At 40.0% G+C, this 17,687-nt stretch overlaps 1 protein-coding gene and 1 pseudogene across 6 annotated transcripts; both read left to right on the plus strand.

The window, feature by feature from the left end:
• Positions 1-1,994: 1,994 nt before the first annotated feature.
• LOC109940011 (serine/threonine-protein kinase rio1-like) lies at positions 1,995-9,562 on the plus strand (annotated as a pseudogene).
• A 375-nt stretch (positions 9,563-9,937) lies between these two features.
• Positions 9,938-17,494, plus strand: LOC109939150 (serine/threonine-protein kinase rio1-like). Of its 6 annotated transcripts, XR_004849757.1 has the most exons (15): positions 9,938-10,436; positions 10,885-11,013; positions 12,454-12,546; positions 12,752-12,831; positions 12,979-13,092; positions 13,224-13,297; positions 13,439-13,515; positions 14,305-14,388; positions 14,484-14,576; positions 14,647-14,754; positions 15,006-15,080; positions 15,325-15,582; positions 15,869-15,966; positions 16,891-16,998; positions 17,154-17,494. XR_004849757.1 is itself a non-coding variant. In XM_020538715.2 (14 exons), exons 1-14 carry the CDS (start codon positions 10,161-10,163, stop codon positions 17,388-17,390), a joined length of 1,806 nt encoding a protein of 601 aa, XP_020394304.1. In that variant the 5' UTR covers positions 9,938-10,160; the 3' UTR covers positions 17,391-17,494. The 6 variants fall into 6 exon arrangements, 5 of the variants coding, with proteins under 5 accessions (XP_020394304.1, XP_020394306.1, XP_020394305.1 ...); XM_020538715.2 differs by lacking the exon at positions 15,869-15,966; XM_020538717.3 differs by lacking the exon at positions 15,869-15,966 and having other exon boundaries at positions 17,149-17,466.
• Positions 17,495-17,687: the final 193 nt, after the last annotated feature.

Below are 17,687 nucleotides of genomic sequence, written 5' to 3' on the forward strand. Positions count from 1 at the left end.
GACTACAAATTAACTTACCCAAGTGGTACTGCAACATCTGTTCTTATAAATGGATTCCACACAACTCATGGAGATGCAACGGCAAAGTATGTCGTTCTCTCGCATAACTCAACCTGCAGATTCAGATAAAATTTCAATCTATTGAATAGTTTTTGTGTATGTTCAAAATAGGCAGCAAGTGAATGGGTTCACAAAATACTTTGCAATCAGCTTCTTTTGGAGCTTCTTCCACTGGTTTTACTCAGGTGGAGACAACTGTGGGTTTTCACAGTTTTCCACTTTTGGACTTAGAGCTTGGAAACAAACGTAACACAAGTCTTTTGGTTCATTAGTGGTTTAAATTAGTCTGTACTATGTTAGATGGTTCTATGAAATCGCTATCCCTGTTAGGTCTTCATTGCTTTTTAACCTTCCATGTGACTGCCTTCAAAGGAGATGCTGCCATGGTCTCACTGCTGCATGTTTTATGACATATGTTTTTATGAGTTATTATATTACTTAACATGGAGAAGAAAGCTATTTTAACTACCTATTCCAGTGCGTGCATCTGTAATCATCTGTGACATCTGCTTATTTTTAGCGTAATTATGATTGATTTCCACGAGAAGTGCAATCATGATGGAATTAAAGTGCTTATCTTTGATAATATTTGCTATATTCTTTATGTATAAGTATAACATACTATAGTAGTTAGTCTGTGGAATTCGGAAAGAAAACACGATTACTTGAAATATGTGTTATAGATTTGCTCCATGGAGTAGAGGTTGCAGTCAGTAGTAACCGAGACAAAAAAAATCACCAATGAGCTAGACCAGTGGGAATATGGGGAAGATACTATATTCTGGTTTCTATATTTTCATTCCAAATGTTTTGATTCAACATATGACAATATATTTGAGAATCTAAATCTGTTGGCAACCATTCCCTTGTGCAAATTATTGGGTTTGATGGTATGTCAATTATTCTGGAATGCTTTATATTAGTATTTGTGAATTTCTGCTAATATATCAGCTAGGTTTACCCCTCCTGCTCCTGCGTCAGTCTCAGTTCCTAGCTCTGCATCTCAAGGCAACAACATTTTCAAGACCAGGATTGAAGGTGCAAACAACGTTGATGCAGGTAATGTGAAAATATAGAGTAATGTACCAAAGTAGATCGTAAGTACCTTTATTAGTTCCTAATTCATATCTACTTAGTGTTGGGTTGACTGGTTTTTGTTTCCTGATTCTGTGTATCAAACTAAATTTTTTTCCTTGCATTGTTCCAAAGTGCAGATGCTGGCGCTGCAACAGCCCAAGCGGACAAAAAGAAATCTTCAACAGCAAGAACGAAACATACGGTGGTTGTTCCAAAGTCTAGGTCTTAGTTTCCTTAATCAAAGAAATGAGCATGTTTTTGTTGTCCATAGGACAAGTGTTAATTTCTCTTTATCATTGGGCCTTTGTTTTTGGCAACGCGAGCAAAATGGACTGGCTCCCCACCGGCAAGCATCCTCTTTGCCCCTTTTGTAATGATGACACTAAACATGTCCTATATCCTTGTGATTGTTGGATTTGCAGTGTAATGTGGCAACATATTTTTTGTGTAGATGGGGAAAATTCTCATTGATACCCAACCAGTCTATTTTGTGATTGTGTATATTCTCGACTTTGAATCGCACTAAATTATGTTTGTTAATGCATGCGGCTAATGGAATAGGGCGCCGCCAAGCGCGCTTCCTTTTCTGGTACTTGTTAATGCCGCAAGACGAGGTCAGGCGACCGACGCTTTTTTACTTTTAAAACGATAAGATGTAAAGCAAGTGATACCTTAGTATTGTATAAAAATAGACATAAAAATGAAATATATAAAAATATAGTCTTAAATAGACATATTATACTAGCAAATAGGAGTCCAGTTAGCCTAAGCAGCCCATAAGTCAGCCCAACAGACTAGGCAGCCCATCAAAATCAGGTTACCCTCTCCACACCTCCCACACACTCCCATTCGCTCCCAGCCGCCAGTACACTCTTCTCCCCGCCGCCGCCTCCCCTCCCCTCCCCTCCCCTCCCTGTTCCCTCCCTCACCTCTCGTCCTCGAAGCAAGGGTTTCCCTGCCCCTGGCTGCCTCTCGTCCGTTCTCCTTCTCTACCGCCGCCACAACTCGCCCGCCGCCCCGGCCTCACCGCCGGCAACGTGACACGACAAGCCCGCCCCTTTATTCTTGCAGCTATACTCCGATGGCCCTCGTGAAGTCCGACGCTGAGGAGGACTGGTCCGACTCTGACTTCGATGATGCCTCCGACTCCGAGGTCGCCGAAGCTCTGGACTGGCTCGACGCCGTGGAGGGCCCTGACGGCTCAGCTCGCCCCCACGTCGCCTTCTTCTCGGCCTCCGGAGGCGGGGCTGCGGCGTGGAGGCCTAACGCACACGGCGGCGTGCTGTCTCGCCCGCTCCAGCCGTTGTCTAACCGGACCCAGAAGCTGGCCTCGCACATTAGTGCTACTCCCTTGGAGGTATTCAACTTTTACATCCGGACTTAGGGCCTATTTTAGTTGTAGATATTTCAAACACCCCAGCTAATACTCTAACTAATTGTTAGTTAACTCACAGCTAACAATTATGTCGTTAGCTAGCTTAACCCAGCTAACAATTTGATAGCTGGCTAACTATTAGCTCTAGCGGTTCCAAACAAGGCCTTAGTAGCTGGGTTTGCTGAAGTATGGTAGCAATCATGTGGTGTCCGTGACATAGACGCGATGACCTATATAACAGATTAACAGTTCCAAGTTTAGATTCTATGTATGTACTGTATCAGTTTGGAGCATGTCTAAAAGGATAGGACACTTATGGTAAACAAAAGTAAAGCGCTTTAACTCATGGGAGATTTGCGAATTGAATGAATGCAAAGTTGAGTGTTCATGTGGTTTGTGTTGAATGTTTCTTGTCTGGAATGATCCACAGGAGTGGGAAGGTAGGATGAACGTGGCGATGTCAAATTCCGTCACAACTGCAATCAGGGATAGCATAAGGGACACAGCTATTGGGAAAATAAGGAACACTGAGAAGGCTGATCGTGCTACAGTGGAACAGGTATGTAAAATGTTCTCAGTTGGGTGTAAAATGTTCTCAGTTGGGTTGTGGTGTTTTTTTACCTGTGCATTCTGGAATTGAAGTTGTTGTCGTGCACTTGCACAATCCTATTGTACTATTCCACCCTTTTAAACCTAGCTAACTTTCCTGTTAAGTGGCTGTCTGCTACTTGGTTCCTGTTTGTCTTATGCAACAATGAAAGGAATCAAAATTTATTGCATAACTTGGATTTATGGTGTACATGATATGAATTTGTTTTGGCTCATTTAACCTCATGAAGTCATGTTCTATCTTTGCTGGCAACATTTCCAAAACCCCAAACCACTTTAGGCCTTGTTCGGCACTTTGGGATTCTTTCCCAGGTTGATCCCCCCCCCCACACATGGATTGGGTGAATCCAAGCCTTTCACCCAATCCCTTGTGGGATTAAATCGCAAAACCCAATCAACCAATGTTTGTTCGTTTATGCCATATGGATTATATCCCAAAACCCAAACAACTATGTTTGTTTGTTTATTCCATGTGGATTAAATCCCAAACTTAAATACCAACAAAAGCCAATAAAATCAACAAAATTTAAGCATAAAATGTTCCGCTATGTTTGTTCCGGCGACATCCACCTGTTCCACTACGCGCTGCCGTCACTCGGCCTCCCTGTTGGCAAGCACATCTTCGTGTATGGCCGGATCTACCCACTTCTCCCTCCCGGTGAAGATACCAAACGAATCTACCCACTTCTCCCTCCTGGTGAAGATACCGAACGAATCTACCCACTTCGACCTCTTTGAAGCAACACAGACAGCGAGAGAGTGGTGGAGAGCAGATCTACCCAACCGGAGAGAAGCTTGCCGGAGTAGAGGTTGCCAGCGTCTCGCTTGTGCCGCCGTCCATTGCTCGTTCGTTTCGGGTTTTTTTTCCAAACCCGTATCGCTTGTGCTGCCGTCCGTCGCTCGCTCGTTTCGGTTTTTTTCCAAACCATTTGACTCTTGGGTCCGATCTAGGACCTCCTCAAGTCAAAAAATTTTCCAACCCCATGGGCTAGGATTCCAATGGGCTTAAAAAAACACAAAAAATTAGGATCCTGGATTTTAACCTGGATTGGTTCCCATTCCAGGCTCAACCTGGTCTGGTTGGGCACAACCGAATGATGCCTTAGTATTTGATCCAAATGGCCCAAGGGTCGAATGCATTACAAAAATGAGCAGAACTTCTCTAGCTGGATATTATAATTATTCATTGATGCAAATTTTCATCCGACCTAATTTCCTTTGTTTTTACTATCCATGGCTTGCTGTATACATACAATTGGGAGTCAGAAGTTTCTTCCTTTATTTAAATGTCTTAGTAGCCTTGTCTTAAAAATAGGTGAGTTGCCTTACCGAAATCTAATGAAGGTTATTTCAATTGAACCATTTTCTGAACACTGAATGTTTTTTGTTTGAATATGCAGGCTATTGACCCAAGAACATGCATGGTTTTATTCAAGATGTTAAACCGTGGTGTCTTTAATAACATAAATGGCTGCATTTCTACAGGGAAAGAGGTAGCTTTAAGATACAATATTATAGTGCATATTGGAATGACTTCTTATATTGTGTATCAAGAAACATAATAGATACACAGCTCTTTCTGTAGATAGAAGATTGAGACTGAGTTTGAGATGCTTCTTGACCTGCTAGTTAGAGATCTTTATTTTCCTAATTAAGTATAATTATGAACATGGTCAAATTAATCTTATCTATTGGCAGGCAAATGTCTATCACGCAACAAAGACGGATGGCCAGGAGCTTGCAATTAAAGTCTACAAAACCTCTGTCCTTGTTTTTAAGTAAGATTACAATTCAATGGTTGTTTCTAACTATCGATACTTGTTGAATCCTGATCATGTGGTTATGCTATTTCCTTTTGGTGCTCGTATAAATTATTTGATCTCAAAACATGTGCTTGTTAAGAAACTGTGATTTTATTATTGCAGGGATAGAGACCGATATGTCCAAGGAGATTATTGTTTTAGACATGGTTACTGCAAGCATAATCCTCGGAAAATGGTTAAGACCTGGGCTGAAAAGGAAATGAGAAATCTTCTACGGTGGGGTTCTTTTAACTTAAGATCAAAGAATGACCTTATCAATTCATTGAATCCCCTGCTAGTCATGCAAATAGGAAATGCATTAGCTCTGATATTTGGATATGCTTATTTCTTTGCTACCCTTGTTACAGAGTGAGGGCAGCTGGAATCCGATGCCCTGCACCATTACTCCTAAGGCTTCATGTACTGGTGATGGAATTCATAGGTAAATTTTGTATTAGTTTTTGCCTACCAGTACCAGATACTTGTCTTCTTACTAATGTTTAATCTAGCAACAAGCTAAGTTTGCTTGCTTTACAAGATAATTGTATTGTTAAATGCACCCTAATAAGTTGATTTTTTATAGGGAAAGGAGGCTAGGCTGCTCCTCGTCTCAAGGACGCTGCTTTGTCAGATGACAAGTTGCATGAAAGTTACTTTGAGGTACATGTTATGTTAGAAAGCACATGACCTTGCAATTGCTGGATCGATTTTTGTGCCATGCATGTCTGATCAGGGACCCAATATAACTTGTAGGGAGTTTGCTGTATTTCCGCATATCTCTTTGATATAAAGCATAAGAACAAAAAGAAGAGCTGCGAATTTCTATCAGAAGAGTAACATTAGGGAACCTAAGGAAAGATCTCAAACTGTTATATATAGTATTGAACTATTGATAATCCACTTGCATGTTTTAAATTTGAAAACAAAACACTTTCCTCTAGACCTGTACCTTAGCATACTGACCATAATATTAGTCTTGAATATTGCTTGTTGATTCGGAATTTGATTGATGACGGTGCAAACAACCTTGTGCTTCACCATTTTCTCACTTATTCCTGGCCCTTATTGATTATTGATTGGTGCACGTTAGGAAAATTGCAGAAGAGTACACTAAAACAAGTGTGGTTGTTGTTTTTATGGATTTGAAAAATAGTTGGATTTATGTAGATAAAACTTTGTTCGGGGCAGTTGTAGCTCAGACCGATTTGTAATGGCAACTTACATTTTTTCACCAGTTGCCATGCAAAGTTTATGTGATGTTACTGCTCACTTATAAGAACCATTTTTAGAAGTTTTAGAGGTGATCCTCCGCAACAAGTTATCTCTTGTATTCCTTTGCCGATGTGTGTGCATAACATTATCTATTTACAATTGGTATTTATTTTACTGTTGGATTTCATTGTATGTATTGTTTTCAGTTTTCTCATACTACTTACGGCACCTTTTCAGATAATTACAACAATGCGGACTCTTTACCAAACGTGCAAACTGGTCCATGGTGATTTGAGTGAATACAATATTCTATATTTTGAGGTACTGAACCTCCTATTAAATATACCTTTTCCAAACATATTGTAGTTTTCAAGTTTACTGTTCCTTATCTCTATCCTGATGTACCTATTGCCTAGGGTCACTTGTATATTATTGATGTTTCACAATCCGTCGATCTTGATCACCCTTCAGCTTTGGACTTTCTCAAGGAAGATTGCTTGCATGTTTCTGTAAGTGAAAGTTGAACCTTCGCATATATACTCATAAATTTCTGTGACCAATATGTTCAATACTTTGCAGGACTTCTTTAAAAAACGAGGTGTTCCTGTCATGATAGTAACCGATTTGTTTAATTTTGTTATTGATCAAAGCATTTCTGATGAAGATGTTGATGATTACCTGGAAAAGGTACTTTTGTCTTTAAGGGCTAGTTTGGGAGCCAAAAAATCGGAGGGGATTGAAGGGGCTAAAATCCCCTTATTAAAAAATAAATAAGAAGAATTTTAGCCCCTCCAACCCCCTCCGGTTTTCTGGCTCCCAAACTAGCTCTAAGTATGCCACAAGTTCATTGTAATGACCACTTTGTAAAAGCTACCATTGTTCTTGCTGCATTACAGGCTCAAATCTGGTTGATTAACAATATTGTATTTTAATCACAGGCTCAGCAAAAGATTTTGGAAAACGGTGGTGCGGTTCCAAATGATGATGAAATTACTCCAACAGTCATGGTGCAGGTAAGATTAGTTTAATATTGTCATCTGCTCGCTTGTCAATACCATGAATGTTCATTCAATCATTAACATCTTAATAGCATCCTGCTGATAGAGCTCACTTGCACTTACTATGTTTTGGCTGCAGTGCATAGGGCATGATTTGTCCCAGTTATCTCACACTAGTTTCAACGATGTGTATTTTATTTTGTTCTTTTTATTGTGTCAAATACCATGAGTAATACTAATGTAATGTTCCTTTGCATAGACGTTGGACTACGTGAAGCAGTGTGAGGCAGATATTGTCAACATGACAATAATGCAACGTTCATCCTCTGGCTATGAGCCAACCGCAGATAAGCTTTATGACCAGCCATTGTTAGGATTTGTGCGGACTAAAAACACAATCCCTGAAAAGGAGCAAGGACAACCGGCTGGAAACAACATAGTTGAAGTTGAAGAAGACGAGAGCGAATCTTGCTCGAGTTCTGATGAAGATGATTCGTGGCACGAGGATGATCCTAAGGTGGGGTGGGCTGGGGCCCCCCTGATAAAAATAAATTTTTTAACTATTTTTAAAATATGTTTTATGTTTCCTGGAAACGATTTGCACTGGCGGTTTTATTACGTCGACTGCCAGTGAAAATCGATTTTCACTGGCGGTTTTATTGCGCCGACCGCCAGTGAAAATCGATTTTTAAAATCTGAGCGCCTTGAATTTACGCATTCTATTTCAAGAACTTCTAGAATTTGTTAGGCTGTTTGGTGTAAGTGGATGGTGGAAATCTGCTACTGACGTTGTACCATTTCAGATCATGATAATTGACTACAAATTAACTTACCCAAGTGGTACTGCAACATCTGTTCTTATAAATGGATTCCACACAACTCATGGAGATGCAACGACAAAGTATGTCGTTCTCTCGCATAACTCAACCTGCAGATTCAGATAAAATTTCAATCTATTGAATAGTTTTTGTGTATGTTCAAAATAGGCAGCAAGTGAATGGGTTCACAAAATACTTTGCAATCAGCTTCTTTTGGAGCTTCTTCCAGTGGTTTTACTCAGGTGGAGACAACTGTGGGTTTTCACAGTTTTCCACTTTTGGACTTAGAGCTTGGAAACAAACGTAACACAAGTCTTTTGGTTCATTAGTGGTTTAAATTAGTCTGTACTATGTTAGATGGTTCTATGAAATCGCTATCCCTGTTAGGTCTTCATTGCTTTTTAACCTTCCATGTGACTGCCTTCAAAGGAGATGCTGCCATGGTCTCACTGCTGCATGTTTTATGACATATGTTTTTATGAGTTATTATATTACTTAACATGGAGAAGAAAGCTATTTTAACTACCTATTCCAGTGCGTGCATCTGTAATCATCTGTGACATCTGCTTATTTTTAGCGTAATTATGATTGATTTCCACGAGAAGTGCAATCATGATGGAATTAAAGTGCTTATCTTTGATAATATTTGCTATATTCTTTATGTATAAGTATAACATACTATAGTAGTTAGTCTGTGGAATTCGGAAAGAAAACACGATTACTTGAAATATGTGTTATAGATTTGCTCCATGGAGTAGAGGTTGCAGTCAGTAGTAACCGAGACAAAAAAATCACCAATGAGCTAGACCAGTGGGAATATGGGGAAGATACTATATTCTGGTTTCTATATTTTCATTCCAAATGTTTTGATTCAACATATGACAATATATTTGAGAATCTAAATCTGTTGGCAACCATTCCCTTGTGCAAATTATTGGGTTTGATGGTATGTCAATTATTCTGGAATGCTTTATATTAGTATTTGTGAATTTCTGCTAATATATCAGCTAGGTTTACCCCTCCTGCTCCTGCGTCAGTCTCAGTTCCTAGCTCTGCATCTCAAGGCAACAACATTTTCAAGACCAGGATTGAAGGTGCAAACAACGTTGATGCAGGTAATGTGAAAATATAGAGTAATGTACCAAAGTAGATCGTAAGTACCTTTATTAGTTCCTAATTCATATCTACTTAGTGTTGGGTTGACTGGTTTTTGTTTCCTGATTCTGTGTATCAAACTAAAATTTTTTCCTTGCATTGTTCCAAAGTGCAGATGCTGGCGCTGCAACAGCCCAAGCGGACAAAAAGAAATCTTCAACAGCAAGAACGAAACATACGGTGGTTGTTCCAAAGTCTAGGTCTTAGTTTCCTTAATCAAAGAAATGAGCATGTTTTTGTTGTCCATAGGACAAGTGTTAATTTCTCTTTATCATTGGGCCTTTGTTTTTGGCAACGCGAGCAAAATGGACTGGCTCCCCACCGGCAAGCATCCTCTTTGCCCCTTTTGTAATGATGACACTAAACATGTCCTATATCCTTGTGATTGTTGGATTTGCAGTGTAATGTGGCAACATATTTTTTGTGTAGATGGGGAAAATTCTCATTGATACCCAACCAGTCTATTTTGTGATTGTGTATATTCTCGACTTTGAATCGCACTAAATTATGTTTGTTAATGCATGCGGCTAATGGAATAGGGCGCCGCCAAGCGCGCTTCCTTTTCTGGTACTTGTTAATGTCGCAAGACGAGGTCAGGCGACCGACGCTTTTTTACTTTTAAAACGATAAGATGTAAAGCAAGTGATACCTTAGTATTGTATAAAAATAGACATAAAAATGAAATATATAAAAATATAGTCTTAAATAGACATATTATACTAGCAAATAGGAGTCCAGTTAGCCTAAGCAGCCCATAAGTCAGCCCAACAGACTAGGCAGCCCATCAAAATCAGGTTACCCTCTCCACACCTCCCACACACTCCCATTCGCTCCCAGCCGCCAGTACACTCTTCTCCCCGCCGCCGCCTCCCCTCCCCTCCCCTCCCTGTTCCCTCCCTCACCTCTCGTCCTCGAAGCAAGGGTTTCCCTGCCCCTGGCTGCCTCTCGTCCGTTCTCCTTCTCTACCGCCGCCACAACTCGCCCGCCGCCCCGGCCTCACCGCCGGCAACGTGACACGACAAGCCCGCCCCTTTATTCTTGCAGCTATACTCCGATGGCCCTCGTGAAGTCCGACGCTGAGGAGGACTGGTCCGACTCTGACTTCGATGATGCCTCCGACTCCGAGGTCGCCGAAGCTCTGGACTGGCTCGACGCCGTGGAGGGCCCTGACGGCTCAGCTCGCCCCCACGTCGCCTTCTTCTCGGCCTCCGGAGGCGGGGCTGCGGCGCGGAGGCCTAACGCACACGGCGGCGTGCTGTCTCGCCCGCTCCAGCCGTTGTCTAACCGGACCCAGAAGCTGGCCTCGCACATTAGTGCTACTCCCTTGGAGGTATTCAACTTTTACATCCGGACTTAGGGCCTATTTTAGTTGTAGATATTTCAAACACCCCAGCTAATACTCTAACTAATTGTTAGTTAACTCACAGCTAACAATTATGTCGTTAGCTAGCTTAACCCAGCTAACAATTTGATAGCTGGCTAACTATTAGCTCTAGCGGTTCCAAACAAGGCCTTAGTAGCTGGGTTTGCTAAAGTATGGTAGCAATCATGTGGTGTCCGTGACATAGACGCGATGACCTATATAACAGATTAACAGTTCCAAGTTTAGATTCTATGTATGTACTGTATCAGTTTGGAGCATGTCTAAAAGGATAGGACACTTATGGTAAACAAAAGTAAAGCGCTTTAACTCATGGGAGATTTGCGAATTGAATGAATGCAAAGTTGAGTGTTCATGTGGTTTGTGTTGAATGTTTCTTGTCTGGAATGATCCACAGGAGTGGGAAGGTAGGATGAACGTGGCGATGTCAAATTCCGTCACAACTGCAATCAGGGATAGCATAAGGGACACAGCTATTGGGAAAATAAGGAACACTGAGAAGGCTGATCGTGCTACAGTGGAACAGGTATGTAAAATGTTCTCAGTTGGGTGTAAAATGTTCTCAGTTGGGTTGTGGTGTTTTTTTACCTGTGCATTCTGGAATTGAAGTTGTTGTCGTGCACTTGCACAATCCTGTTGTACTATTCCACCCTTTTAAACCTAGCTAACTTTCCTGTTAAGTGGCTGTCTGCTACTTGGTTCCTGTTTGTCTTATGCAACAATGAAAGGAATCAAAATTTATTGCATAACTTGGATTTATGGTGTACATGATATGAATTTGTTTTGGCTCATTTAACCTCATGAAGTCATGTTCTATCTTTGCTGGCAACATTTCCAAAACCCCAAACCACTTTAGGCCTTGTTCGGCACTTTGGGATTCTTTCCCAGGTTGATCCCCCCCCACACATGGATTGGGTGAATCCAAGCCTTTCACCCAATCCCTTGTGGGATTAAATCGCAAAACCCAATCAACCAATGTTTGTTCGTTTATGCCATATGGATTATATCCCAAAACCCAAACAACTATGTTTGTTTGTTTATTCCATGTGGATTAAATCCCAAACTTAAATACCAACAAAAGCCAATAAAATCAACAAAATTTAAGCATAAAATGTTCCGCTATGTTTGTTCCGGCGACATCCACCTGTTCCACTACGCGCTGCCGTCACTCGGCCTCCCTGTTGGCAAGCACATCTTCGTGTATGGCCGGATCTACCCACTTCTCCCTCCCGATGAAGATACCAAACGAATCTCTCCCTCCTGGTGAAGATACCGAACGAATCTACCCACTTCGACCTCTTTGAAGCAACACAGACAGCGAGAGAGTGGTGGAGAGCAGATCTACCCAACCGGAGAGAAGCTTGCCGGAGTAGAGGTTGCCAGCGTCTCGCTTGTGCCGCCGTCCATTGCTCGTTCGTTTCGGGTTTTTTTCCAAACCCGTATCGCTTGTGCTGCCGTCCGTCGCTCGCTCGTTTCGGTTTTTTTTTCCAAACCATTTGACTCTTGGGTCCGATCTAGGACCTCCTCAAGTCAAAAAATTTTCCAACCCCATGGGCTAGGATTCCAATGGGCTTAAAAAACACAAAAAATTAGGATCCTGGATTTTAACCTGGATTGGTTCCCATTCCAGGCTCAACCTGGTCTAGTTGGGCACAACCGAATGATGCCTTAGTATTTGATCCAAATGGCCCAAGGGTCGAATGCATTACAAAAATGAGCAGAACTTCTCTAGCTGGATATTATAATTATTCATTGATGCAAATTTTCATCCGACCTAATTTCCTTTGTTTTTACTATCCATGGCTTGTTGTATACATACAGTTGGGAGTCAGAAGTTTCTTCCTTTATTTAAATGTCTTAGTAGCCTTGTCTTAAAAATAGGTGAGTTGCCTTACCGAAATCTAATGAAGGTTATTTCAATTGAACCATTTTCTGAACACTGAATGTTTTTTGTTTGAATATGCAGGCTATTGACCCAAGAACACGCATGGTTTTATTCAAGATGTTAAACCGTGGTGTCTTTAATAACATAAATGGCTGCATTTCTACAGGGAAAGAGGTAGCTTTAAGATACAATATTATAGTGCATATTGGAATGACTTCTTATATTGTGTATCAAGAAACATAATAGATACACAGCTCTTTCTGTAGATAGAAGATTGAGACTGAGTTTGAGATGCTTCTTGACCTGCTAGTTAGAGATCTTTATTTTCCTAATTAAGTATAATTATGAACATGGTCAAATTAATCTTATCTATTGGCAGGCAAATGTCTATCACGCAACAAAGACGGATGGCCAGGAGCTTGCAATTAAAGTCTACAAAACCTTTGTCCTTGTTTTTAAGTAAGATTACAATTCAATGGTTGTTTCTAACTATCGATACTTGTTGAATCCTGATCATGTGGTTATGCTATTTCCTTTTGGTGCTCGTATAAATTATTTGATCTCAAAACATGTGCTTGTTAAGAAACTGTGATTTTATTATTGCAGGGATAGAGACCGATATGTCCAAGGAGATTATTGTTTTAGACATGGTTACTGCAAGCATAATCCTCGGAAAATGGTTAAGACCTGGGCTGAAAAGGAAATGAGAAATCTTCTACGGTGGGGTTCTTTTAACTTAAGATCAAAGAATGACCTTATCAATTCATTGAATCCCCTGCTAGTCATGCAAATAGGAAATGCATTAGCTCTGATATTTGGATATGCTTATTTCTTTGCTACCCTTGTTACAGAGTGAGGGCAGCTGGAATCCGATGCCCTGCACCATTACTCCTAAGGCTTCATGTACTGGTGATGGAATTCATAGGTAAATTTTGTATTAGTTTTTGCCTACCAGTACCAGATACTTGTCTTCTTACTAATGTTTAATCTGGCAACAAGCTAAGTTTGCTTGCTTTACAAGATAATTGTATTGTTAAATGCACCCTAATAAGTTGATTTTTTATAGGGAAAGGAGGCTGGGCTGCTCCTCGTCTCAAGGACGCTGCTTTGTCAGATGACAAGTTGCATGAAAGTTACTTTGAGGTACATGTTATGTTAGAAAGCACATGACCTTGCAATTGCTGGATCGATTTTTGTGCCATGCATGTCTGATCAGGGACCCAATATAACTTGTAGGGAGTTTGCTGTATTTCCGCATATCTCTTTGATATAAAGCATAAGAACAAAAAGAAGAGCTGCGAATTTCTATCAGAAGAGTAACATTAGGGAACCTAAGGAAAGATCTCAAACTGTTATATATAGTATTGAACTATTGATAATCCACTTGCATGTTTTAAATTTGAAAACAAAACATTTTCCTCTAGACCTGTACCTTAGCATACTGACCATAATATTAGTCTTGAATATTGCTTGTTGATTCGGAATTTGATTGATGACGGTGCAAACAACCTTGTGCTTCACCATTTTCTCACTTATTCCTGGCCCTTATTGATTATTGATTGGTGCACGTTAGGAAAATTGCAGAAGAGTACACTAAAACATGTGTGGTTGTTGTTTTTATGGATTTGAAAAATAGTTGGATTTATGTAGATAAAACTTTGTTCGGGGCAGTTGTAGCTCAGACCGATTTGTAATGGCAACTTACATTTTTTCACCAGTTGCCATGCAAAGTTTATGTGATGTTACTGCTCACTTATAAGAACCATTTTTAGAAGTTTTAGAGGTGATCCTCCGCAACAAGTTATCTCTTGTATTCCTTTGCCGATGTGTGTGCATAACATTATCTATTTACAATTGGTATTTATTTTACTGTTGGATTTCATTGTATGTATTGTTTTCAGTTTTCTCATACTACTTACGGCACCTTTTCAGATAATTACAACAATGCAGACTCTTTACCAAACGTGCAAACTGGTCCATGGTGATTTGAGTGAATACAATATTCTATATTTTGAGGTACTGAACCTCCTATTAAATATACCTTTTCCAAACATATTGTAGTTTTCAAGTTTACTGTTCCTTATCTCTATCCTGATGTACCTATTGCCTAGGGTCACTTGTATATAATTGATGTTTCACAATCCGTCGATCTTGATCACCCTTCAGCTTTGGACTTTCTCAAGGAAGATTGCTTGCATGTTTCTGTAAGTGAAAGTTGAACCTTCGCATATATACTCATAAATTTCTGTGACCAATATGTTCAATACTTTGCAGGACTTCTTTAAAAAACGAGGTGTTCCTGTCATGATAGTAACCGATTTGTTTAATTTTGTTATTGATCAAAGCATTTCTGATGAAGATGTTGATGATTACCTGGAAAAGGTACTTTTGTCTTTAAGGGCTAGTTTGGGAGCCAAAAAATCGGAGGGGATTGAAGGGGCTAAAATCCCCTTATTAAAAAATAAATAAGAAGAATTTTAGCCCCTCCAACCCCCTCCGGTTTTTTGGCTCCCAAACTAGCTCTAAGTATGCCACAAGTTCATTGTAATGACCACTTTGTAAAAGCTACCATTGTTCTTGCTGCATTACAGGCTCAAATCTGGTTGATTAACAATATTGTATTTTAATCACAGGCTCAGCAAAAGATTTTGGAAAACGGTGGTGCGGTTCCAAATGATGATGAAATTACTCCAACAGTCATGGTGCAGGTAAGATTAGTTTAATATTGTCATCTGCTCGCTTGTCAATACCATGAATGTTCATTCAATCATTAACATCTTAATAGCATCCTGCTGATAGAGCTCACTTGCACTTACTATGTTTTGGCTGCAGTGCATAGGGCATGATTTGTCCCAGTTATCTCACACTAGTTTCAACGATGTGTATTTTATTTTGTTCTTTTTATTGTGTCAAATACCATGAGTAATACTAATGTAATGTTCCTTTGCATAGACGTTGGACTACGTGAAGCAGTGTGAGGCAGATATTGTCAACATGACAATAATGCAACGTTCATCCTCTGGCTATGAGCCAACCGCAGATAAGCTTTATGACCAGCCATTGTTAGGATTTGTGCGGACTAAAAACACAATCCCTGAAAAGGAGCAAGGACAACCGGCTGGAAACAACATAGTTGAAGTTGAAGAAGACGAGAGCGAATCTTGCTCGAGTTCTGATGAAGATGATTCGTGGCACGAGGATGATCCTAAGGTGGGGTGGGCTGGGGCCCCCCTGATAAAAATAAATTTTTTAACTATTTTTAAAATATGTTTTATGTTTCCCGGAAACGATTTGCACTGGCGGTTTTATTACGTCGACTGCCAGTGAAAATCGATTTTCACTGGCGGTTTTATTACGCCGACCGCCAGTGAAAATCGATTTTTAAAATCTGAGCGCCTTGAATTTACGCATTCTATTTCAAGAACTTCTAGAATTTGTTAGGCTGTTTGGTGTAAGTGGATGGTGGAAATCTGCTACTGACGTTGTACCATTTCAGATCATGATAATTGACTACAAATTAACTTACCCAAGTGGTACTGCAACATCTGTTCTTATAAATGGATTCCACACAACTCATGGAGATGCAACGGCAAAGTATGTCGTTCTCTCGCATAACTCAACCTGCAGATTCAGATAAAATTTCAATCTATTGAATAGTTTTTGTGTATGTTCAAAATAGGCAGCAAGTGAATGGGTTCACAAAATACTTTGCAATCAGCTTCTTTTGGAGCTTCTTCCAGTGGTTTTACTCAGGTGGAGACAACTGTGGGTTTTCACAGTTTTCCACTTTTGGACTTAGAGCTTGGAAACAAACGTAACACAAGTCTTTTGGTTCATTAGTGGTTTAAATTAGTCTGTACTATGTTAGATGGTTCTATGAAATCGCTATCCCTGTTAGGTCTTCATTGCTTTTTAACCTTCCATGTGACTGCCTTCAAAGGAGATGCTGCCATGGTCTCACTGCTGCATGTTTTATGACATATGTTTTTATGAGTTATTATATTACTTAACATGGAGAAGAAAGCTATTTTAACTACCTATTCCAGTGCGTGCATCTGTAATCATCTGTGACATCTGCTTATTTTTAGCGTAATTATGATTGATTTCCACGAGAAGTGCAATCATGATGGAATTAAAGTGCTTATCTTTGATAATATTTGCTATATTCTTTATGTATAAGTATAACATACTATAGTAGTTAGTCTGTGGAATTCGGAAAGAAAACACGATTACTTGAAATATGTGTTATAGATTTGCTCCATGGAGTAGAGGTTGCAGTCAGTAGTAACCGAGACAAAAAAATCACCAATGAGCTAGACCAGTGGGAATATGGGGAAGATACTATATTCTGGTTTCTATATTTTCATTCCAAATGTTTTGATTCAACATATGACAATATATTTGAGAATCTAAATCTGTTGGCAACCATTCCCTTGTGCAAATTATTGGGTTTGATGGTATGTCAATTATTCTGGAATGCTTTATATTAGTATTTGTGAATTTCTGCTAATATATCAGCTAGGTTTACCCCTCCTGCTCCTGCGTCAGTCTCAGTTCCTAGCTCTGCATCTCAAGGCAACAACATTTTCAAGACCAGGATTGAAGGTGCAAACAACGTTGATGCAGGTAATGTGAAAATATAGAGTAATGTACCAAAGTAGATCGTAAGTACCTTTATTAGTTCCTAATTCATATCTACTTAGTGTTGGGTTGACTGGTTTTTGTTTCCTGATTCTGTGTATCAAACTAAATTTTTTTCCTTGCATTGTTCCAAAGTGCAGATGCTGGCGCTGCAACAGCCCAAGCGGACAAAAAGAAATCTTCAACAGCAAGAACGAAACATACGGTGGTTGTTCCAAAGTCTAGGTCTTAGTTTCCGTAATCAAAGAAATGAGCATGTTTTTGTTGTCCATAGGACAAGTGTTAATTTCTCTTTATCATTGGGCCTTTGTTTTTGGCAACGCGAGCAAAATGGACTGGCTCCCCACCGGCAAGCATCCTCTTTGCCCCTTTTGTAATGATGACACTAAACATGTCCTATATCCTTGTGATTGTTGGATTTGCAGTGTAATGTGGCAACATATTTTTTGTGTAGATGGGGAAAATTCTCATTGATACCCAACCAGTCTATTTTGTGATTGTGTATATTCTCGACTTTGAATCGCACTAAATTATGTTTGTTAATGCATGCGGCTAATGGAATAGGGCGCCGCCAAGCGCGCTTCCTTTTCTGGTACTTGTTAATGCCGCAAGACGAGGTCAGGCGACCGACGCTTTTTTACTTTTAAAACGATAAGATGTAAAGCAAGTGATAC

Source organism: Zea mays, chromosome 5, assembly GCF_902167145.1.
Source record: "Zea mays cultivar B73 chromosome 5, Zm-B73-REFERENCE-NAM-5.0, whole genome shotgun sequence".
NCBI classification, from domain to species: Eukaryota; Viridiplantae; Streptophyta; class Magnoliopsida; order Poales; family Poaceae; genus Zea; species Zea mays.